General features: G+C 36.2%; 1 protein-coding gene across 1 annotated transcript in view; it reads left to right on the top strand.

Moving 5' to 3' along the window:
• LOC150107164 (PHD finger protein 12) overlaps positions 1-26456 on the top strand; it is a 664368-nt gene that overhangs the window by 327362 nt on the left and 310550 nt on the right. The window contains exon 10 of the mRNA XM_090391685.1: positions 801-914. Coding sequence (XP_090247811.1) covers positions 801-914 — 114 coding nt within the window. The remainder of the gene's footprint in view (positions 1-800; positions 915-26456) is intronic.

The following is a 26456-nucleotide window of genomic DNA, read 5'->3' as shown; positions in this document are numbered from 1 at the left end:
TATGAGGCAATCTCTTTTTTGAGCACATTTAAGGAATGCTCTGAAGTGATATAGCACCTTTAGCCAGAACAGGCTTCATACTTAATGACATGTGACGTCTTTTAATATGTATAAGACCTTTTATGTTTAGCAACCATCCTTAATTGGGTAGAATTTTTTAATGTATTATCTTTTATGTTCATCTCTTTCTAACAAAGCTTTTAGTCAGTAGGCAGGGGGGAAAAAATATATATATATATATATATTGCAGCATATCTGTGAGTAAATCCTGCAAGTATGACTTCTATTACTTATTCTTCTTACTTTTTGGTTTCAGTAGATTTAAAAATAATTTTTTCTACATACCTGTCCCCCCCCCCCACACACACACAATTAGAAAACTGCATGAATTATTGTGTACAAGCTGAAAATGAGAAACATCAGAAGTTCTCTATTCTCAAACATCCTGCATTTTATATAGTAGCTTTATGGTAGCTTACACATTCCGCAAAGAATTATATAGAATTGTATGTGATGAAGTCCACGTAATGGATGAAATATGCTGGACTTTTTAAATAAAATTCTATATATTTTTTTGCTACATGTGTAAGCCATAAAGTTACTTTATAATATTTAGTGCACATGTCCTATTAAAGGTATAAATCCTAAAATTTAGATTTTGTTATTGCATTTTACATCTATAAATACTAATGAATTAGCCTTGTCTAGATGTCTCTTTTATACATTGCAATTTTTGCAAATGCAATGGAACACAAGAAAAACTTTATATGGCATCAAAATTTAGTTGATTTTTATTACAGGGAAACAAGGTGCATCAGGACCTACCAAAGTAAATATTGCAACTAGTCTAAGCAATTCTCCTGCCATCCTAAACTTAAATAATAGTTTGCAAGCATGTATAGAGGGAATTGGAGGTATGGCTATATGGCATTAATACTTTGTCTTGGTGTTTCATGTTATATGTTAATGAAGTTTTAATATAGATATTATTTTTATTTGTTCTACATGTAATAAATATTAAAAATTCATTCTCATATTTCTCTAAGAATAATCTAGCAGAACATTTTAGTGTATTACACTTTTGCCTTTGAACATCTCCAGTGTGAGTTATAGCAACATTTAAAACAAAAATGTGTGCATACCTGCACACTCTGAAATTAATTTATTTTGCTATAAAATAAATTAATTTCACTGTACCACCACTGAAAGCCAATAGTTATCTCATTGCATAATTAGATGAGTATTGCATAAAAAAGGGCCAAATTAAATTTGTTATTGTAACTGGATTTATACACTGAAATTTAAAACTTGCTGTGTGCCTTGTATGTGATATAATCATAGTATCGACTGTAGAAATGCAGTTGTTTTCAGTAAATTTAAATTATAGAGACTTTACTGACTACAAATGTATTTCCTTAAGAAATCATAATTACAGAAATTAAATTTGATCACTTTAATGTAATTAATTTGTTAGTTAGTGGCATTATAGTTGTAACATATTATGCAGACCCAGTCTTGTTTATTTTTTTATTATTTTTTTTTCTTACTTTCATAGAAAATATTTATTTTGTTTTTAGTTATTCACTGACATATCAGCTTCATTGCTGACAATGTGCAAAAAGTTATTTTATTTTCTGGTTAATTACACATACACACTTCAAGGGCTTTACACAATAATACTTTTTGGCATTACCCATTCTTTAGCACATAACATTACTTTCTGATATCCCTAAACATTGGCGATATTCATTTCAGTAAAATTATGGAGACTACAGCCATGTTAGGAATAATTACTTTAATTTCCCGACGTTTTGACTTTCATATTAAGGTCATCATCTGGAGGCACGCACAAAAACGAATGATTTGATCAACCATTATTCTACTGGCCTGACCTGTATTGGAAAAAAAAAAAAAACTACATCAAAGCTATATTCTATTTATAACATCATCAGAGAACAAATTCATATAGATATTTTTAATACAGAAAAAGTGATGGCCTAATCCATAATTTAACATGAGTGTTGTATTAGAGTTAAGATCCCAGATTACTTACAGTCCCAATTATAATTAACTCTTAGACCAAAAAGTTATGTGGTAGAATATGTGCCATCCATCTTCTTGGGATTTTTCTTTTTCTTCTTCTTTTGGTCCACTGCTGGATGAAGGCCTCCCCTTTTTGACCACTTCTTTCTATCTTTGGCAGTCTTCTTCCAATTTAAAAGTTTCTAAGGTCATTATCCCATCTAGTCTTTTGCTTTCCTCTCTTTCTTCTTCTGATTGGTGTCCAATTTATAGGCTCCTTGGTCCAGCGTCCATTCTCTCTTCTCAGAACTTCCATTTTCTGGTCTTAATATGAGTTAGAATGTCATTTATCTTGGCTTGATCTCTAATCCAAGAGATTCTTGTTTTATCTTTTAAAGAGATCCCTAGGATGTTTCTTTCAAATTTTCTTTGAGCAATCTTCAATTTGTTTTCCAGTGTTAGGTTCCAGGTCTCGCTACCAATAGCCATGAGCATTGATCAGTTACTTTCATTTGTAGGCACAATGGGATGCTGCTCTTAAGAACAGACTTAGTTTACCAAAAACTGTCCATGCCAACTGTATTCGTCTATTGATTACTGATTCAATGCCTTTTTCTAAATCAAAGAGTCGACCTAGATAGACAAATTGATCTACAATATCTAATTGATTATTTCCCAAAGTGATGAATGATTTTATTGCCGACTTGTTGAACATTACTTTAGTTTTTCCAGTATTTATTTTTAGCCCTTTTTTCAGACTTTCTTTATTAAGTTGGTCTATCATACCTTGGAGAGTTCTTTAGCTTTGGCTATTATCAAGATATCATCTACATATCTTATGTGAGCGGTATTTCCCATTTATCTTTATACCGTTATTGTTCCAGTTTAAGTTTTTAAAGATTTCTTCTAGTACTGCATTGAACAGTTTTGGTAACAGTGTCTGCTTGCCTAACTCTTCTTTTTGTTGAATTTAGATTTCTTGTTCCCTTGCATTATGGTTACAATAGAATTGTTATAGATATGTTTTAGAAGTTCAATATACTGGGGTTCAACACCTTGTTTCTCTAGGGCTTTATTAGTTCATTTGTTCATTTGGGATTTTTAGACCACCATTATTGTTAAGATTAGGGTAGTTGATATGAGCATAAATGTAAGGGCTCCTTACATTTATGCTCATATCACGTTTTGGTGTGATGTGAAACAACCCTCTACCTCCGTATGAGACTGACTAATTCACCTGTAGTTGAAAGAGATCAGATAAAGGTTCCTCACATCATTGTAAGGAATCAAACCCAGGTCTTTCTGACCAAAGTACTTCATCTGTACTGACTAAGCATTGGAGGCTCTTGCTCTCATAATACCCATTCATAAAAACACATTAAAATACTGAAATGGACTGACAAAAGATCAGTAACTATGTTGACAACTTACAGAGATCATCATTGTAAGTTAGTAGAGAATGCCTGTAAGAATAGGGCAGGGCAGCAAGTACAGAAACCAGATGCGGTGCTCAGCTATAATGCTGCTAAGAAAGGTGTCAATCTCTCAGATAAGATGGCATCTTATTATTCCACTCTCAGAAAGACAGTCAAGTGGTATAAAAAATTGCCATGGAATAGCTCTTGTGCATTATTCACATAAAATTCAGTTCTAAAGGAAATATTTCCATTCTCCAATTCAGAGAGATGATCAAAAGAATTTTTAGATACAAGGGAGACTATATCTAAAGAGATTACAATGAAAAGGCAAAACATTCATAAGTTAAGAAAAATGGAAGGTCCGTCTCACAGGATCGTAAGCTCTGTAGAGAAATCTAAAAAGGTGACAACATACTGCATGAATTGTGATGGGCAGCCTCCCATGTATTTAACTTGTTTTGATGTTCATCTACTACTTTTAAAACATTTACTACTTATAGTCTAATAATGTAGAGTCATTTTATAATATCCATAAATGATATTTTTTCTGTGCATAAGCAAAATAGATATTGTGAGCTTTTAAAATAAAATGTCTGTGTAAGGAACAAAATTATTTATATGTATATTATACTACTATGTAAAAACACTGAAGAAATACACATAACAAGCACAATAAATTGTACAAGATGATTTTCTCTTGAATTAACCCACATGTATTCTTGCCACACCCACACGAATCACCTGATCAGCATTATTAGATTGTAGGATAAGCCCCACCCTATAGCTATTTACTGAGTTAGCAATGTATACAGTCACTGTTTCTTATTGGTTAGTGATTTATATTTCGCAAACAAATCCCTTTCCATCTATTCGTAAGCTATTTTTTTTATACCCATCATAAATGCAAATATGCAAGTCTAGAGATTATAGGATCACGTATTCTTCACTCCACCCAGATATTTGTTATAGCTAACACAAGCGCACACATAATATCACAGATCTCATTTATTCATGATTCATTTTACAGTACTGAAAGTACTGTAAAATTGATTATGCAAATCAAGTATAGTAACTAATCAAGTATATTTGTGTAAATCAAGTATAGTAACTAATAATCAAAAATATCATTCTCTTTAATTATTTTTTTTTAATATATTCTGAAAAGAACTTTCCTTTTCACCTGCTCCCACAATTCAGGATTAGTTATAATTGGAGAAGCTGTCACAAAAGACAGCATGTCTGACAACCCACAGGAACGAAATTGCTGGTAATTTTGCTCACTTCACCAGATGGTTAGGTTCGTGACATGAGAGATACTTAAATTAAGGGGATATTAAATTCCACATAGTTTTAAAACCGAATAAGAAACTCAAAGATTGGAATCAGAGAGTTTCTTGCCGAATATAGTAAACTATAAAGTATCGGCGACACTGGCGTGAGCAAATGCAAGTGACCCTAGCACGTAGTGCAATACCGGAAGTCTCGCAGCAAAGTCGGTAAATTCTGATCGCTATTCTTAGGTATTTTCCATAATGTAAAAACACATTTCCTAGGAAATGTATGCTGTTATTCTGATTCCAATCTTTGAGTTTCTTATTCGGTTTTAAAACTATGTGGGATTTAATATCCCTTTAATTTAAATATTGTTTTCATTGCTGAAAGGAAGCTTATTAGCTCTTTATACTTAAGTAACTTAATGATTGCACCTGTTTGGAAACTCACATCGCAGAGTACATAAGTTCTTTTCGCTATACACTTCGGTATTAGGTCTAGCTACTCACTGATGAAGCCTCAAAAAAGGCTGAAACCGGTCTGGGTAGTGACCTCCCTACCATAATGTAATAATAGCATACATTTCCTAGGAAATGTGTTTTTACATTATGGAAAATACCTAAGAATAGCGATTAGAATTTACCGACTTTGCTGTGAGACTTCCGGTATTGCACTACGTGCTAGGGTCACTTGCATTTGCTCACGCCAGTGTCGCCGATACTTTATAGTTTACTATATTTGACAAGAAACTCTCTGATTCCAATCTTTGAGTTTCTTATTCGGTTTTAAAACTATGTGGGATTTAATATCCCCTTAATTTAAATATTGTTTTCATTGCCGAAATGAAGCTTATTAGCTCTTTATACTTAAGTAAATGAGAGATACTAATTGGTCTGTAATTTACTATTTATGTCTTGGAGCCACTTTTATGTAATAGAACTGTCTTACCCTCTTTCCACTCCCTTGGAATTTTGCCAGAACTGAGACTTAGATTAATCAACTTCATCAGAGGCTACCAGTTCACTTGTACATTCTTGTAGCACATGCTGACATACTGGCAAGGTCCAATGCTGTATTCACATTGAAATTTTTAAATACTAAATACTTCAAGATTATCTATCTCAATGCTCACGTCAGTCTCTAATGTCAATAATTGCAAAGTCACCTGGATGATATATCCTTGCAAAGTGTTAACTTATTAAATGAAATATTTCTTCTGTTTCTGGACGCCCCCCTCAGGTTACTTTCTTACCATTAGCTTAGAATAGTTATCTTTCCATAATCATGCTTTCCCTTACCTGCTGCTGGCCTGGTTGGCCAAGTGGTTAACATATCTGCTCTCCAGCCAAGAGGCTGTGCGTTCGGATCCCTTCAAGGGCACATATGTTTGTGATTGTCCTACTAGCTGACCATATGTACTGCTGTAAACCTGTGTCCTGGTGCAGTATGACCTTTGATGTCTTTGAGCCATAAATAATCAAATCAAAAATCAAAATCCCTTGCTACTTAGTGAAAGAACTTTTTTGGATTTAATTTGGTGTGCTTAGCTAATTTTTCTCAGAATGAGATTTAGTCTTCCGTACCATAGTTATTGCCCTTATTTGATTGTTAATTATATATTCCTCATGAGTATGTCAATCACCATTTTGTTTAGATTTCTTCTAAAATGCTTTCTTTTTTTGCATGTCATGTTTTATATTAGTAGTCATCCACTTAATCCTTACTTGGTTTATCCTCCTGGCCCTTGGTATGAACTCTGATACTGCCTCGCTCAAACAATTCCTAACCTCTTCCCATGCAATAATGTGCAGACTTCAAAATGGGGACATGGACAATGAAACTTATTTTGGGCCTATGGTTCCTACAGAAGGTTTTCCTAAGGAAGAAGTCAAGTGTAATTTTTTGGTTCACTGTAGTAGGCAGCTGGCATAAAGAAAATAGAAAAAAGTGGTACTTGTTGGTGATCTAAACAGCAGAGTAGGAAGTGAATCTGACCAGGCATATAGAAATGTTGGAAAATGTGGAGACAAGGCTAATAATAATGATAAGTGTTTGCTGGATTTCTACTCACGATATGGATAAGTTATTGCTAACACCATTTTCCAACCTAAAGATGTGCATAAGTTCATGTGAAGAGAGAGAGAAGACACAAGAAACAAGAAAAGCTTCATTGACTTTGTTATCATTGATAGCGATATCTTCATGCTACTTCAGGATACAAGAGTGTACAGAGATTTGAAATTGGAAGTGACTATCACTTAGTTTTAATTATTATTATTATCCTCCAGGGAGTCAGTGACTCATCAAAGGAGTCTGTACATCATTCAAACTAGATGTCATACCTTCCTTTAAATTCATTCATTCTAGATTCACTCATTATCTCTAAAGGCAAACTATTTCATTCACTCACTTCTCTGCGAGAAGAAATCCTAGCTCTTACCCACTTTCTTGACGGTGAACAAACTTAACTTTCATGGATTCCCCCCCCCCCCCCCTATTCTCTACTCACCTTCCATATAGTGAAAATTTTCATCAGACAATATCCTATAACATCCATTCACAAGTTTATAGACCTCTATCGTATCACTTCTTTCTCCTGTTACAGATTGTGATTATATGGATTACTCTTCTTTGCACCATTTCCATAGTTCCTTTATCCCCTTGGAACCCCAGAAACCAAATCTGCACACAATAATCTAGATGTGGTCTTATAAAGAGGCAAAATGTGACTTCATTATTCAACATCGCAGTTATCCTCTGAGTTGTATTTGCAGCTTTTGCTATGTGACCCTTGAACTTCAAATTCCTATCACCATTTCATCAAGATCCCTAGCCTCATTCAGTTTCTTTTAGCACAATCCCACTAATATTATATGCCACTGGAAATCTCATCATGCCAAACTGCACAACTTTACACTTACTAATATTAAACTGATAGCCATTTTTGTTTGCCAAAATTTCCAAAATATTCAATCATTTTGGAAGTGCTGGATATCAGCAGCATCCCTGATTGCTCTGCCTATCTTCACATCATCAGCATACAATCCCCCATCTCCTGTTAGACCCTTCCTAATGTCATTAACGTATAGATTGAACAACAATGGCCCAAGGACTGAACCAGGTATACCACTTTTTGATATGTGTTTGTCAACTATCCACTGATCCAAGTCAAAAGTTTATATTCCAGTCCCATATTCTCCAGTTTATAAAACAGCCTTGCATGTGGTATCCTATCAAATGCCTTAGCAAAATCCAACATTATCATAGTTTATCCATTCCCTTTATCCATCTCAGCTGTGACATTGTTATAAAATATGAGAATTGTGAAAATGTGACCTTCCAAAGGTTGCTCGATTGGCAGCGGCTCTGCTACTAATGGCTCGCAAAAACTTAAGCACGTTTAAGTGTGGTTAGTAGTTGGAAGGGATCAATCGTTCGATGCTGTTGGCACACTCTCCCTCAATGAGTCTTTGGACTCCCTGGAGGTGTCACGTAATAATAATAACTAATAACCCATGCTGCTCCTTGAAGAGTATGCCATGTTTGTCTACCCATTTCTGTATACAAATTTTAACTTCTCAAAAATTTTCACTTAATACTCCAGAGATACTGACAGGTTGGTAGTTAGACACATTCGTTTTTGCACCACCATTGTACGAGGGCAGTCTGTAAAGTTCTCAGCCTCAACCATAGATGGCAACATTTTTTTTTTTTTTTCTGAGTTTGGTATATCTGTCATAAGCATCCATGTGAGATTGCAAGTCATTCTATCAAGTAGTTTATTTTATACAGCTGTCTGAAGCAAAAGTGTTGTCTATATCCCTTGAAATGGATAAAACTGAGTATCATGCTGTTATAAAATTCTATGTAAAAGAAAGTTTAACAAAAATTCATAAAAGTTTATAGGCACTCTTCTCCTTCATTTTCAACAATTAAGAAATGGGCTGCCGAGTTTAAACGTCGCCATACCAACCTTGATTAAAAAGAAATTCATTTGAAGTTCATAAAAGTTTACAGGCACTCTTCTCCTTCATTTTCAACAATTAAGAAATGGGCTGCTGAGTTTAAACATCGCCGTACCAGCCTTGAAGATGATCCCCGTGAAAGACGTCCAAAAAATATAACAACACCACAAATCATTGATCAAGTGCATGATATGATATTGGATGACCGGCAAGTCAAAGTGAGTGAAATTGCTGAGACTAGAGGCATTTCAAAAGAATGTGTAGGATATATTTTGCATGAAGAATTGCAAATGAAAAAGCTTTGCGCAAGATAGGTGCCACGCATGCTCACTGCAGATCAAAAACGCACTTGCATGAAAATCTCTGAACAGCGATTGGAGTGTTTTAACAAGAATAAAACTGATTTTGTGTGACGATTTATTACTATGGATGAGACTTGGATTCACCATTACACACCTGAATACAAACAGCAGTCAAAACAGTGGACAGAAGCCTGTTGTTCAGCACCAAAGAAGACAAAGTCGGTTCCATCAGCAGGAAAGGTCATGGCATCGGAGTTTTGGAATGCTAAAGGCATTTTGATTATTAATTATCTTGAAAAGGGTAAAACAATAACCAGGGAATATTATTCTGATCTTTTAACCAGACTAGACAAAAAAATTTGTGAGAAAAGACCCAGTTTGCAGAAGAAAAAAATCATCTTTCATCAGAACAATGCACCTGCCCACAAAGATGTTTTGGCAATGGGAAAATTAAGGAATCTGCACTATGAATTATTGGAACATCCACCTATTCCCCAGATTTGGCTCCTTCTGACTTCTATCTCTTCCCAAAACTAAAACGCTTCCTCGCTGGTCAGCTTTTTTCTTCAAATCAAGAGGTGATTGCAACTGTACAGGGGTATTGTGCAGATCTTACTGAGAACCACTACAGGGACGGGATAATGGTGCTGGAGCATCACTGGAATAAATGTATTAGCCTTATGGGAGATTATATTGAAAAACAAAAATAATTTTGAAATTATAAATTCGTTTTTTCATTGTTGGGCAGAGAACTTTTCAGACCACCCTTGCACAATGGAACTATCATAAATTCCCTCCATTCTGTGGTATCATTCCTTAGCTGAGACTCATGTTATACAATTATGTGAAAGGCCTAACCGGTTCAGATGAACATTCCTTTAACAAACATGCTGATGTTCCATCTGTTCCTATTGACAAATTCTTATCCAGGTTATGCAGCCTCTCTTCAACCTCATTTTTATGCATGTCTAACTCTTCATCCAATGAAACAGTAGCAGTGTACACCATGTTACATACATCTGGTTGATATATATCTTAGCTTAGGATATATATATCCAGTACAGCTCCTCCAATTCGAAGTATCCCAAACTTCAAGACTTTATATTTTGTTGCATTAAACCACCCCCATTCATTCGCCCATCTGTCTAGTTTATTCAAATCCTCTTGCAAGGCTGCCGCATCTAGACTGTTACTAATAACCCTTCCCAGCTTCACATCATCTGCAAACAACTGAATATCCCCCCCCCTGCAAACCATTGGCAATGTCATTGATATAAAAGTTAAACATTTCAGGTCTTAGTACTAAGACCTGTGGGACCCCCCACTTGTAACCTTCTGCCTCCTTGACATTGCCCCATCATACACATCTCTCTGATACCTATTAGAAAGCCAATCCTGAATCCATTTGACTAACCTGACATCTAAGCCCATGTGCTGCAACTTAAATATCAGCTTATCATGTGGCACTCTGTCAAATGCCTTTGCCAAATCCAAAAAAAATGGCAGTACATACCTTTCCTCATCAACTGCTCTTGTCACTTTATTATAAAAGGCAATCATATTACTAAAGCAAGAGCACCCATGTTGACAAATCCATGTTGACTCTCACAGATAACATTACCCTCATCTGCCCAATGCTATATATGGGTGCTCACTAATTTCTCCAAGATCTTAACAACTACTGAAGAAACACAAACTGGTCTATAATTAGACACATCCAGTCTGCTACCGCACTTATGCAATGGCACTATCTTACCTTCCTTCCATTCCTTGGGTACCTTCCCATAATCAGACTTTCATTGAAATGCCAGGTCAGTGGAGCTTTCAGTTCTTTTGCACATTCTCTCAAAACCTGTGGTTAAATACCATCCAGTCCCACAGCTTTACTGACATCCAAGGTACTCAGTATTTGGAACACACTCTTCTCTTGCACCTCTAAACCTCAAACCTGCCCTATCCCTCTAGTATTAAAACTAACTTCTCCAAGATGAAATACTTCAATAAAGTGTTTATTGAACAACTCCACTATGTCCTCTACATCAGTCACTCTATTCCCATTTTTATCCCACAATGTCATTCTTCCACAATCATTTCTCCTCCTACTGGCCACATGCTAAAAAATTTCCTAGGATTATCTTTGGATCTTAGTGCCAATCTCTTCTCATATTCTGATTATATGTTTGGCTTTATCCAAGTGTAAGAAAAGAAAGTTTGCACCTGAAGTATTTTCAGGACTGGGGCAACTCGTGGCAAAGGTGGCATAACTCTGCATCACTTGCCTTGGTATCCCGTAATCCAAGCATATCTCATTGCAGACATGTATAATGGTATGCATTCATGGAAGGGGTCATTACCCAGACTGGTTTCGAACTTTATTGAGGTCTCATCAGTGGATTCCAGACTCAGAGGTGGTGATACTAAGGGGGAAGTAATGGAGAAGTCTTATTTCCATATACGAGTTGCCATAAGGTGTCACACCTTATTAAAATTTTCTGGATTAGAGATAAGTTGATGGAAGTTTTTTTACTTAGCTATGCTACCAGTTATATATTTGGCTTAATCCTTTATCCAAGTGTAAGCAAACAAAGTTTGTGCTTCAAGTATTTTCAGGACTGGGGCTACTCATGGCAAAGGTGGTATACCTGTCTGGGTAGTGACCCTTTCCTTTAATGCATAGCATTATACATATCTGCAAGGAGATGTGTTTTGCATCATGGGATAGTAAGGCAAGTGATGAGAAGTTATACCACCTTTGCCACGAGTTGCAAATATATAATTGGTAGCATAGCCATGTGAAAAAACTTCCATCATCTTCTCATATTCCAGTTTTGCCTTCCTTACAATATTAGTCACTCTCCTGGCCTGAGTCTTATATTCTTCATGTATCTGCTATCCACCCCCTCTCCTTATATCTCTTTCATACCCTCTTTTTCACTTACAGTTCCTGTTTGATGTTGTTTGTCATCCACTTTACACCAAACTGTGTGCTCTTCTTCACTCGTGGAATACAGCTTACTATTGCTGCTAGCCAATATTCCTTCACAATTTTCCAAGCAATAATAATATCCTGGCCTTCCAATTCTGCCCTACATGGAACTGTCCTGAGTTGATATCTAAGACTATTATTAATCACCTGCCTTATAATTCCACATGCATTACCTTTTATTTGATACCCCTGCATGTCTATTCATCTTCCAAGTCAAAACCACATGGTCACTCTTTCCAACTGGGGGAGAGATGTCATCTCTTCTGATGCTATGACCAAATCCAAAACTCTTCAATCTCTTGTTCCCTCTATTACATGTTGCCTAACACATCTGTCCCTCATTAATTCCAGAAATATTTCCTCTTCCCAACTTATACTGCTGTAGTTAAAATCTCCCATAACAATCATTCTTCTTGCACTTGCCAAGCTCAACTGCCTAAACATATCCTGCTCCCCACCCTCTGTGCTCCTTGGCAACATCCCACTAAATGTCCTGTCTTATTCACACTTACCTCACACCATATGCTTTGAAAACCATTAGTGTCCCTGCCTTCCAAAGCCTCCACTCTTAGAGGACATAACTTATCATAAGAAGTACTGCACCACTGTGTTTTCCCTTCCAATCCTGCTAAAAAATGCTGTACATTGCTACTTCTATTACTGTTATTATATCATTTTCCATCAAGCACATCTCATCATCATCAAATTCCTGCCATGTACCCTCAAGGGGTGTACAGGATATGATAGTACTAACATGAAAAAAATTACATCATTACTAACTTTGTTCTACAATTTTCCTCCAAATCAGTCTGTTACTTGTCAAGACTCCAACATTATCAGATCTTATATTTCTATTCTCTAAGGCACTTTGTACCGCATCAATCCACCTATATCTCGGTCTTTCTCTGGGTCGTTTTGCAGCCGACCTTGCAGAGAACACTTGTTTTGCTAATCTTTCTTCGCCCATTCTGTTCAAGTGACCAAACCACCTGAGATTAGCTCTGCTAATGCATTCCTGGATGCTGGCAATGTCAAGTTCTTTCCTAATATCCTCATTTTTAATATGATATTGCCATTGATGCCATCTGTTCATGCCTCTAATCTTTCTCAGGACTCTCATATCTGCGGTCTCTAGTCTTTGGTCAAGTGTTTTACTTCTGACCCAGCTATCTGATCCATAAATTAAAACTGGTTTGAACACTGTCTTGTATACAGCTAATTTAGTGTTCCAACTAATTTCTCTCTTATTCCATATGAATTTATTCAATTGACTTCCCACCATACCAGCTTTGCTGATTTTGTTTTCTATTTAATTTACCATCTTCACTAAAAATCGTGCCAAAGTAGCTGAAATGTTTTACTTATTCCACAGGTTCTCCATTCACAACACAGTTGACATTTTCAATGATTCTGCCTATTTTCATTGTCTTTGTCTTTTTATTGCTGACCTTCATACCTTATCTATTAAAATAGTTATTCAATTTAGTCAGAGAATCTTGCAGATTTGTAGCAGATTTATTTAGAAGTATAATATCATCTGCATAAAGCAAAGAGCTGACATTAACATCTCCAATTTTGATATCATGTTTAATACCACTTTCCTTCATAATGTGATCCATATAGAAAATGAATAACAGAGGAGATAATGTACATCCTTGTCTCACACCAGATTTAACATTATACCATCTCCCTGTACTTCCTTCAATTCTAACTGCTGGCTTACAACTCAAACAAAGACTAAGTATTGCTTGATATAATGCCCCATTGACACCATATAACTGTAGCGTATTGAATAGCTTCTCTCTTGGCACCTTGTCATATGCCTTTTCTAAATTGACAAAACTTAAATACAGATTATTACTTAAATTAAGGGGATATTAAATCCCACATAGTTTTAAAACCGAATAAGAAACTCAAAGATTGGAATCGGAGAGTTTCTTGCCGAATATAGTAAACTATATTCGGCAAGAATTAGCTCTTTATATAGCTCTTTATATTTAAGTTAAATACAGATCTTTGTTATATTCCCATGCTTTCTCGACTATTTGTCATAAAGTGAAGATCTGATCCTGACAGCCTCTCTTTGGCCTGAATCCAGCTTGTTTTCACTCAGCTTTTCTTCCACAATTCTTCTCAGTAGTTTCGCAAGTATACTTGCGTAGATCTTGCCAGGAACACTCAGTAGGGAATTACTCTGTAATTCTCACATTCAGTTTTATTTCCCTTTTTATATATGGGTACTATGAGAGCTCTACTCCAATCATCGGGAATTCGTCCCTCTGTCCAGGCTTTCTGAACTATGCAGTGCAGCCACTGTAAGACTCTTATACCACCATACTTCAGCATTTCTGGTCGAATATCATCTACTCCTGCTGCCTTTCCACATTTCAAGCCTTTGATGGCTTTTTCTACTTCAAGTATGGATATGTATTCCTGACTGCATGCCTGGTCAGTGTTTTTTATCACTGTGCTGTCATCACTGCTTGTTTCATTTAGCAGTTTTTCAAAGTAATTACTCTATACTACAAGGATATCTTTTTCTTCCTTTTTCATGTCACCTTTATCATCTCTAACTCCTTTTAGAGCACTCTTTCCTCCATTCCTAAGCTTCTTCAACAACCTCCAGAATATTTTGCCACCTTCTTGATATTTATTTTCTATATTCTTGCCAAAGTCCTCCCATGACTTTTGTTTAGCTAGTTTTACACAGTGTTTAGCATTCTTGCATTTGTCTCTGTATTCTCTAAGAGCACAAGCTGACTTATTTGCCAGGAACTTTTGATATGCTTTCTTCTTTTCCTTCACTGCCTCTTTAACTTCCTGTGTCTGCCATGGAGGTCTAATTTTTCTATCCTTGCAGACAACTTCACCACATGCCTATCTAGCTGAATCAATCAGGGCTTTCTTCAAGGCTTGCCACTGAATCTCCAAGGTTTGATTCCTGTTCTCAAATTCCTTCATTTTTTCTTCAATGATCTTTGTGTATTTTAGTCTACAGTTCACATCTGAGAACTGCTCAACTTTTATTTGCTTTAAAACTTTTCTTACATGCTATTCTTTTCAATATGAAATTCAATTTTATCCTGCTCAAGACTAAATAGTGATCACTTCCAATTTCGAATCCTCTGTACACTCTAGTGTCCTGCACCAGGGAGAAAACATCAGTATCACCAATAACATAGTCAATGAGACTTTCTTATTCCTTGCCTCTTCTTTCCATGTGAATTTGTGCACATTTTTATGTTGGAACATGGTGTTAGTGATAACCATTCCGTGACCTGAGCAGAAATCCAACAGATATTTGCCATTATTATTAGCTTTGCTCTTTTCTCCAAATTTTCCCAAAATATTTTTGTATGTCTGACAATCATTTCCTACTCTGCTATTTAGATCCCCAACAAGGACCAACTTTTCCTTTTTCATTGTGTCAGTTGCTTTTTCTAAAGCATCAAAAAATTCCTCCACTTCTACCTTAGTAGAACCTTCTGTGGGACCATAGGCACAAATAAGTCTCATTGTCCAGTTCCCCATTCTCATATTTGCCCACATTACTCTACTTGAGACTGACGGCCATTCAAGATTAGCCTCGTATTTTGTGTTGAATACTATGGCTACTTCTTCTTTTCCTTGATTGTCATTGCCTGAATATAACATTTTGTATTTATTGCTCAGAAAGATCTCACCAGTTTTGGTTTTTTTTGTTTCAGTCACCCCTATTTTGTCGATCTGGTACTTATCTAATTCCTCAGCTAGCTCCATTTCTTTGCCATTCAGGCTTCTTCTGTTGATAGTACTGATCTTTAACTTTGGTGATGTTGAGTTGGGGTTTGTTTTCAGATTTGTTCCAGTAGCTGACTTTTCGCTGTTCGCCTTGGTTCCCTGGTGAAAACAACGGGGGCCTTGTTTAACCAGGCGATGCCCCAGCCAGCATGAAATTTCGTCATGTTGTACCATCATTTTTTATTTTGGTTTAACCAATAAGAATACAATTTGGTCGGCTAAATCCCAAATTGCCAGCCCATCCTCGTTCGTTCAGTATCAATGTAGATACCCAACAGGGTGCACCACTAGAAGGTGAAGATTGAACATTAGGTCAGAAGCCCTGGTCGGTTCTCCACATTCCTTTAAAGGCTATGTGGAGGTCTCCTGTCAGTTATACAGCTTTGACCCTTAAGCATCCCAACCACATATCATTGATCTCAATAATCTTTGGCAAGGCTGATGCTATCAATCCCACCAGTTTGTCTCCTTTATTCTGGATACTCCTGGCATTAGTATAAAGCATAAAAATGTCACTGCTTCTATACCTATCATTATCCCCCTCCAGACACCACTGGACTCGGTGTTACTTGATGTCATTCCCCTTCTCCCAAACACCCATTTCCACAAGAGGCCACCCCTGCTACCATCCACCTTGGGAATTCTAGTTTTATCTGCATTGACACACCGACTCATTCAGAAAACAAAATCTCTCCAGATGCCTATGTCCTTTCTCATTGAAATGCAAGCAGTCTCTCACATACAGCTCCTTTCTCTCCTCAAATGTCCTCCAGGCATCTACATATTCCAATCCTCTCTTTTGACACATTCTGGCTATAATGCTATTCATTATTACCTCTTCTGCTCAGCTTGTCATTAGCATACCTGGGTAATTCACACACACACTATCTTTCCTTCCTGCATTTTCTTTTGTAGAACTTCAAGCATGAATCTGAGATCTGTTGCTACCCAATTTACACTGCCTCTCAAGTCATTCGTGCCCACCATCACAATCATCTCATCCACCCTTTCATCTTGCTTAATTGCCATAGCCACATTTTCTATCGTTCCTCCAAGAAAACACTCCTCTGGCATCCTCCCTTGCACACCGCAAATCATTGAGTCTCCTTACATCACCTCTTACCACTCTGTTTTTCACCCACATCCCTCACTCTCTTTCTCTCTCTCTCTCTCTCTCTCTCTCTAACCCTTTCTCTTTGTGTTCCTCTACTTATCTGCTGTCCTGGCATCACTCTATCTAGGGATAGAGTGGTGCCAGGACAGCACTCCTTCATTCTTCTCATTCACTCTCTCTCTCTCCAACTGTTTCCATTCTCTCCTCTTTTGTCATTCCCATAACTCTCTCTCTCTCTCTCATTCCCTCTCTTCTACTGTTTCTGTTCTCTCTTCTTCTATCATTCTCATAACACTCTCTCATTCCCTGTCTTCTAGTGTTTCTATTCTCTCATCTTCTATCATTCTCACAACTATCTCATTCCCTTTCTTCTACTGTTTCTATTCTCTCCTCTTCTATCATTCCCATAACACTCTCTCACTCCTACTCTGATTCGCCTTATGTCATCATTCATACTTCTCATCTCATTCCCGAGACATTTCAGCTCATCTATCTCTACTGTTGAGATTCTCCTGCCCCTGATGCAATGAGGTCTGTTATTGTAATATCTATTTCACTAAGTTCCTCCCATTGCCTACGTTTTGCACATATATGCATTCCTCCTTCTCTCACCCACCACATATCCAACTACCGGGACACGTATATACCACAAACACCGCATACCACAAAATCCTGTAGTATGTTATACAAAATAGAGTCCTAAAATGGGGGAGGATTTGGTGACACTCCATTTGTAATTGGAGCTGTTGGAAGTTTATTTTCCATTTGGTTAGACTATAATAAATTTAGTTTAATCCTTTATCCAAGCATAAGCAAACAAAGTTTGCACCTGAAGTATCTTTAGGACTGAGGCAACTCGTAACAAAGGTGGACCAAGCTCTCATCACTCCTTGTCTCAGAATCTCCCATAATGCAAAGCACATCTCCCTGTGGACACGTATAAGGCTCTGCATTAAGGGAAGGGCCACTACCCAGACCGGTTCTGGCGCTTCAAAGTTTGCCACTGAGACTGCAAAGTTTCATTCATTTTTTCAAGCTGTATTGTTCATTCTTTAATAATATTTATATAGCTGAGTCTAAATTTACCTGTAAAAGCCACTCAACTTTAATTCTTTTTTAAAACTTTTTTTACATACTGTTCTTTTTAATGCTATTTTCAGTTTTATTCTATTTAATCTTTGAAGTGCTTAAATGAGGCCGTAACTGAACATATCCCTACTGTTCAAAGAATAAATGGGTTGACAGTAAAATGGGTGTGCAACCTTATTAAGCAAGGGATCCATAAGAAGATTATGTGTAAAAAATAACACAAGAATAAGAGTGAGAAGAGTTTGAAATAAAAAAAGCACAGGCCCAAAAAAGTAAGTATTGTACGGAAAGATAAATCGGAGTATGAAAAGAAATTGGCTATTCAGAATAAAGGGCAATCCATAAGAATTTTATATTATGCCGTAAGAAAAAGAAAGAATGAATATGGAAGAATAATTTTGCTGAATGCAGGTAGTACTCTGTCAGAAGGTAATGAGATTGTTAAATTAATGAGTGCACACTTCGCTAAGATATATATTAAATAGGTGTAGGTAACATGGTGCACATTGCTACTGCTACATTGGATGTAGAGTTAGAGGTGCATGAAAATGAGGTTGAAGAGATGCTGCATAACCTGGATAAGAATTTGCGAATAGGAACAGATGGAATATCAGTACTTTTGCTAAAGGAATGTTCATCTGAACCAGCTAGGCTTTTCACATAATTGTATAACTTGAGTCTCAGCTGAGGAAGGAATATATGATAGTTCCATTGTACGAGGGTTGTCTGAAAAGTTCTCTGCATAACAATGAAAAAACGAATTTATAATTTCAAAATTATTTTTATTTTTCAATATAATCTCCCTTGAAATGCCTATAGTCTCAGCAATTTTACTTACTTTGACTCACCAGTCATCCAATACCATATCGTGCACTTGATCAATGATAACTGTTGTTGTTACACTTTTTGGATGTCCTTCATGTGGATCATCTTCAAGGCTGGTACAGCCATGTTTAAATTGTCAAAAATGAAAGAGAAGAGTGCCTATAAACTTTTATGAACTTTGATTGAATTTCTTTTGGCGTTAAACCTTCTTTTACAATAAATTTTATAACTGCATGATACTCAGTTTTATCCATTTCAAGGAATACAGACAGCACTTTTGCTTCAGACAGCTGTAAAAAACAAACTACTTGTTTTATACAACTTGACTTGCAATTTCACGTGGATGCTTATGACAAATGTACCAACTTAGGAAAAAAAATCTTGCCAATAGTGTTGCCATCTATGGTCGAGGCTGAGAGCTTTTCAGACCACCCTTGTATGACTACTCTTGTTCATCATCTATATGTATCACATTATGAAAGAAATTTCATTAAACTTGATATTGGAATTGAAGATATCTAATGCAGCTCTTTGCTTTATACAGCTGATGTTTACTCCTAAACACTGCCATTGCAAGTCTCCAGGATTCTCTAACCAAATTGAATGACAGCTGTAATGAATTTGGCATAAAAATCAGCAATGAAAAGACGAAAACTATGAAAATTGGCAGGAATACAGAAAACTTCTGCTGCATTTCTCAATGGATAGCCTATAGAACAGTAGTAAAATATTTCAGCAATTTAGACACTGTTTTTTTTAGTGAAGATGGAAAGTTGAATCTAGAAATAGACAACAGAGTAAGCAAAGGTATGGTGAGGAGCCAGTTGAATAAATTTATATGTAATAAAAGACATATTAGCTAAAACACTAAATTAGCAGTATACAAGACAGTGTTCAAAGTAGTTTTAAGTCATGAATCTAAGAGTTGAGTTAGAAATAAAGCAGTTGGTCAAAGATTAGAGGCCATAGATTGGAGAGTTCTTAGAAAAATTAGGGACCTTAACAGATTGCATCAGTGGAAGAATCATATTAAAGAAGATATTAGAAAGGAACTTGATATTATGTGCATTCAAGTATATGTGAGCAGGGCTAATCTAAGGTGGTGGTATAATCACTTAAATGGAATGGGAATGGAAAGATTAGCAAAACAGGTGTTTGATGTCAAGATGGCAGTAAAAAAAACCCAGAGGAACACCAATGTTCTAAGTGGATTGCTTCAGTCAGAAGTGCCTGAAAAGAAGGAAATGTTAGATACAACAATATTGGAGTTGCTGAGAAGTACTAGACTAATTTGGAGGAAAATTGTTTATTAGATTAGTAATAATGTAAACTTAATCATGTAGTGCTGTCTTTGTAGCCTGAGGAAATTAATTATGATAATTTGGCTATGAAATCAGATATGTTTCTGTTAAACTGAGTTGAGATTTGTCTATGTGAATTAGAGATTTTTGACTATGTTGGTTAGTATAATAAGTTTGTTTGGATAATGTAGATGCACTTTCATGCTTCAGTGTTTTGAGTGCAACAAGAGATTTTTCTTGTATATATATCAGTTGTCAGAATTGTTTACAAATTCCAGTGTCAGAAGACCAACAACTACTGTTTCTTAATACTGTTTCTTTGACAAAAATGGGTTATGCTTACTTAATAACTAATGAGAATTATTTTGATATTTTGCACTACAGTTGGCAATAGCATAAGAACAAAGTAGATAAATTTATTTAACAGCTAACATTTTGCTAATTTTCTAGCTAGCATCTTCAGCATACAACTTGTTTTTCTCTAAACAAGTAGAAACACTCCATTATTAATAGGAACAATTTAAAATTGTAATGGGCACAAGAAAGAAAAAAAAACACTAAAAAATTGTAATTATAATTTATGTAGCTGCTAATGTATTATTAGTTTTCTAATTAACAGCACTGGTTTTAAACAAGTACCAAAATTTTGTTATTTGATGTTGTGAACTATACCACAAAACATCACATGAATAATTGCAAACACCTAAGTTAAAATGAATTTATAAGTCATTTAAAACTGTTAGCTTCTTCATGAGGTCAAAATCTAGAGAACACATATATAGTAAGAAAAGTTCTAGAATCTCCTAAATATAGTTATTTAGAAACAATTCAAACATGATAATACAGATTTACCATGTGAATCATCCAGAATATTAGATGTAAGCAGTTCATTGGTGTGGATAGCTTTTAGATGATTGCTAGCATATTTTAGGCAAGATGTTACATAATTGCTTGAGATACTCTAAATACCATGCAGGACAAGGGCTTGAATTCTGCTTAAATTGCTTCGAGAGTATATATCTTCAGTGGATTTTGTGGAAGTCCTTAATAGGAGGTAGTCTTTCATGTAGAGATGGATGGCAAATCGAGTCATGATAATCTCTGCTGTGGCAAAAAGCACTGCAAGGGAAGGATGATAGTGGTATGGGAGATAGTTAAGGGGCATCTAGAGGAAGCAATATTAAATTGTATACCCTAAGGTAAAGAGAATTAATCAGGTAGGAGTTATCATTAAGCATGAGCTGCAGAAGAAGAAAAATCTTGTGTAAGAAGAAAGGTGACCAGCATACCTCATGAAATGAACAGTAGAAGAGTCAGGCAAGAAGGGTGACCAGTATGTTAACAGAGGCAAAATCAGATTATGAGAAGAAACTACGTGAGCAGGCCAAGGGAAATCCCAAAGAGTTATTTCACTATGTGGCAAGTAAGAGGAAGAATTACTGTGGAAGAATAAATTAATGTGTGCTGATTGTCATGAAATGACAGAAGCAGATAAAATAGTTGAGTTACCGAGTGTATCATCCAAGTGGGCTTACTGCTGTGACATATGTGACAGCCGCTGATGTGGGAATAGAGGTGGATGAACTGGAGGTTTTTAGAATATTGCAGAATCTCAATGTAAATACAACTGTGGGATAAAATGGGATATCAACTTGTTTTGCAAGAATGTGCAAGGGAAGCTCTTTAATTTAAATCTCAGCTCTGGTAGAGTTCCAAGGCAGTGGAAAGAGGGCAAAAGAATTCCTTGTGTAAGGGAGGTTCTAAGACTGCAGTAGCAAATTATAGAGAGGCAACATGAGTTTGTGAAGGGTTGGTCATGTCTTAGTAACTTTTTATAATGGAGTGACAACTGAGTTGCATAAGCAAATGGCTACATGATGATTCTGCTGGATTTTTCAAAGGCATCTGACCAAATACCAGATGGAACTCTGTTATGCAAATTAGAATGAATAGGGATGGATATGACACTGGTTATGTAGATAAGAGGGTGGCTGCAGGATAGATATCAAAAAGTGGTATATGGATGGACAGAATCAAGGTGAAAATAGTGGCTAGTGCTGTAAGGTTTAAGCTGGGACAACTACTGTTTAATTGCACATAAATGATATAGGAAATACCCTAAAAGGAAATGTTCAGTTGTTTGCTGATGATGCAAATTAGGTAGAATAATAGTATAGTTAATCACGGTGATGCAGAGAGCTTGCAGAACGATTTAAATAGGCTGTATCAGTATGGGAAAAGATAATGGGTGTCAGTTTAATGCAGAGAAATGTTAAGGTATGCATTTTGGGATAAATAGATTACAAACTGTGTTCCACGTTGATGGAACTGTATGCCAGGAAATGATGAATGCTAAAGCTCGAGAGCTGGAGGTGGTGGTAGACAGAGTTAAATTTTGGGGACATATTGCTAATGTTGCTAAAATAGCTCATAAGATTACTTGGCTATTGAAGAACACACTAACAAGTAGAGATGAAGAAGCTGTTATTCCACTTTAGATGACATTGATATAATCACATCTGGATTATTGTGCTAGGGTCTGGTCTCCTGGTTTCTTGAGGATGAAGAAGCAATGGAGAAGATTCAGAAGTGAGCGACCAAAATGGTGAGCAGTCTGTGGAATATTCCCTATGAGGATAGATTGAGGGTATGTGGATTGCAGAAGTTGGTTGATAGGAGAAAAAGAGGGGATGTGATAGAAACATTTAAGTTGCTTTGAAGGCTTTATTGGATTAATGCAGCATGAATGTTACAACACTTGGCTAGAGGGGCCAGAACAAGGTGTCATCCCTGGAAGTTGAATAAAGGTGTGGTTAGTAGGGGGCATGGAGACTAGATTTTTTGCTTGGAGAATTGTGAATGGCTGAAATGGCTGCTAGAATCAACGAGCACTATAATTTTATGTTTGATATTGTTTTTTTTTTTTTTTTAGAAACTCTTCTAGTCCGATATGTGTAGTCCTTGCTGCATGTGCAAAAGATCTTGTAATATATATCACAGTCTTTTTTGGCAATGATGGTTTTTATAGTAAGAAATTATCATGGATCTGTACTGGTTTAAAAGGAGTTGATATTGCCTTTTTTTCTTTTTTAAAGATGAGCTATATGTCCAGTGGCTCTCTGATATAAGTTAAGGAGATGGAACCTTTAAATCTAACTTCTTTGGCTGCATTTTCAGTTTTCTCAGAAAAACAAGTTTTTTTTTTTTTTTTTTTTTTTTTTTTTTTTTTTTTTTTTTCAGAAGCATTTTTGGGCGACCAGTGTGAAAAATTTGTTTGAAGAGAAGATTAAATTTATCATTTTTGCAAAATCATATTTTAGGATATTGAAAGCCATGGTTCTTAAGGTTGTGATAATTCAAAACTTTTTTTTTTTTATGAGTGGCAAAGTGAGCTGATCTACTATAGAAGATATTCCTCCTTCTGTTTTTTCTACTGATTAAAATATCCAGAACAGAAGTATGTTTCCTATTTCTTTGGCAAATTGAATTTTTTGATGAAGATTATTCAGATCTTTTATGGTATGTTTCCATGTAATAGATGGATTCTATGCATATGGTAGCAGAACATGGATGATATCAAAGTGGCTTGGAAAGAAAGCTTTGTCACAGGCCATGAAATCACCTTTATATTTTCTGTGATAATTTCATTGGTCTGTTATCAGAAGTCTTATTGGTGGTGAGTAATGATGTACTGTTAGTACAGACAAAGTGAAAAACCTGGCATTCATCACTCAGCTGGACTTTGAATGCTGCAAGCAAGGACATTCCTGAAGTAACAAAGTGCATGCACTTTGTTACTTCAGGAATGGTAAGTAAAAGTGGAATTTTTGAGCACCTCTTATAAATCTGAATTGCATGTTATTGAATAAACCCAATATTGGAATTATGCATGCTTATGTTTCTTATTGTTATCATTGAAGACTACATAAGCATGTTTTAAAATTCAAGTACTTCATGTTGCTGTAACCATTGGGTATCTGATTCAAGTTAAATTTCTTTTCATTCAGATCCTTGCTGTAAGCTCCTATGTTAGGCACATTTCATCCTGACTCACTGTAATCTGTTATTTTGGGAGCAGGGCCTATTCTTTTTCTGGAATGTGATAACACTTATTTTCTTTGCATAATTTGAAGTGAACATGCTTTTCCTGGCATTGAACTAAGATTTGTTCTGCCCGGAAGTGTGTTGTGAAATCACTTAGTTTTTGGACACTGTAATACTAATAATCATATGATCTAACTTGCAAGTATATTCCAATATGCATGGATTTATAGTAAGCCAATCATGACAGTTGCCTCATAATGATTTTCTGTCATGGAGAACTAAAGTCCCTTCTTTTTCCATTTCCAAAGTAAAACTGACTCTAGGATGGATGTTGTTAAGAAAAGATACAAAGTTTTAGCAGCTTAGTGCGGTGGGTATGCTACCAGTGCTAAACATATCAACTGCATGCTATATTTGGACTTCGCAAGTTGAATGGGATGTAGTTCAAATATCTATATATACTGTAAATTAGCAGATGAGGAGTGGTGATCCCATTTCCAAACCCTAATTTATATACAGGGCACTTTAAACAGCCACAAGCTCAAAACAAAGGGAACCTATATAAATCAGAGCTATTGTTACAGCTATGATTGCAAATGAGTCAATGTGCAGTTTGGGAGTGAGTTTGATGGAAGAAAGAAAGAAAGAAAGGATTTATATATGGTAGATGGCTTGTATGTAAATGGATTTGGTGTCAGGAGTCTTGAGAAAGTTGTTCAGTGAAAGTTTGGAGGTACAAAGTCAGGGAAATCAGCATGTTTTTTTTTTGGGGGGGGGAGTGCAGGTGAGCATGGGTCCTAGCAACCTAGAGGTTAGTAAGTGGGAGAGTCTGGTTCTTTAGTGAGCTAAGTAACACAGAGTGTAAGGGATGTTGTGGAAGGGGGATATTGCAGATTGTTTATACTAATGCTAGAAGTATTGGAAATAAGGTTGAGAATTTTGGGGCATTGGTTAGCACAAATTAACGAAATGCTATAGTTATTAATGAGACGTGGTTGACCGAGGATGATATGGTCATAGCAATAGAATGCAAGGAATATAGTATTTTCAGACAGGACATAAGGAACAGGATGGATGGAGGGTTTTGCTAATAATAACAGAAGAATTAAAGCCAAAATGATAGAAATGCATCTTGGGGAGAGGGATTCAGAGGACAGTTCATTTGAGACTATCTGGTGTGAGATAGAGGCCATCAGGACTAAATATGTAATTGGTTGCTGCTAAAATCCAGGGGTATACAGGAGAACATAGATGACATGCACTCACAAAATAGCATGATGAATACAGGGCAAGTAATTATGAGAGATTTCAACTATCGGGACATAGATTGGGAGGAGGACTGGTCACAGGCAGGGAGGGAAATGGAATTTATACAACTGCTGAGAGATAATTATCTGAGACAACATGTAATGGGGGGGGGACACAGAGTTCAATATTGCTGGATTTGATCATTGCATCAAAGAACACTAACAAATCTATCTGTGTTGTCTCTGCTTGGAGAAAATGATCATGTAGTTTTGATATTGGAGAGTGCCAGACATGCAGAAGTTTCTATTAAGAAGGGATATATGTGGAATTACAAATCAGGGAACAAGCTCATGAGTCAGCTTTTAGCTTAGCCATGGTATAAAAATTTGAAGGGGGAGAAATGGTGGTGGTACATGGGATGTAGACATGGAGTGTTTGAAGAATGCAGTATCTGAATGTATACCTAGAGTCAGAAGTATAAATCGTGTAGGAGTTAGATGGATGAATAACTTTATTAAGCAGGAGGTGCACACAAAGAAAAGGTTGTGGAGGGATTATAAAGCAAAAGGTGATCAGCATGCCCATTAAATAATTTAATAATTATTTAACTTTAAATTATTCCTAATCCCATCACTTGATCATTTTGGCGTAGTTGGTCAAGTGGATTGCACCCCTTCTCTCTCCAACCAGAAGGTTGTTGTTTAAATGTCATTTTAGACATGAATGTTTGTGAATGTCTTCAGATTGTAGACATTCACAAACATGAATGTTTGTGAATGTCTACAATCTAAGGTGCAGACTACAGTACACAGTATAAGGTGCAGACAAGAAGGGTGACTAGTATGGTAAGGAAGACCAAAGCTAATTATGAGACAAAGTTAGCTGAAGAGGCCAAAATCAACCCTAAAGAGTACTTTCGCTATGTGGCAAGTAAAAGGAGGAATGACTATGGAACGACTTTAAAAAGTGCTGATGGTGGGGAGGCAACAGAACGAAAGCAAATAGTTGAATTACCGAGTAATCATTTTGCAGGGGTGTAACATTGACTGATAGCAGAATAGAGGATGAAGAAATGGAGACGCTTAAAATT

Source organism: Typopeltis vanoorti, chromosome 4 (assembly GCF_054136105.1).
Source record: "Typopeltis vanoorti isolate ZY-2024b chromosome 4, IOZ_Tvanoo_1.0, whole genome shotgun sequence".
In the NCBI taxonomy this organism is placed as follows: Eukaryota; Metazoa; Arthropoda; class Arachnida; order Uropygi; family Thelyphonidae; genus Typopeltis; species Typopeltis vanoorti.
This window is presented reverse-complemented; position numbering and strand designations above follow the sequence as displayed.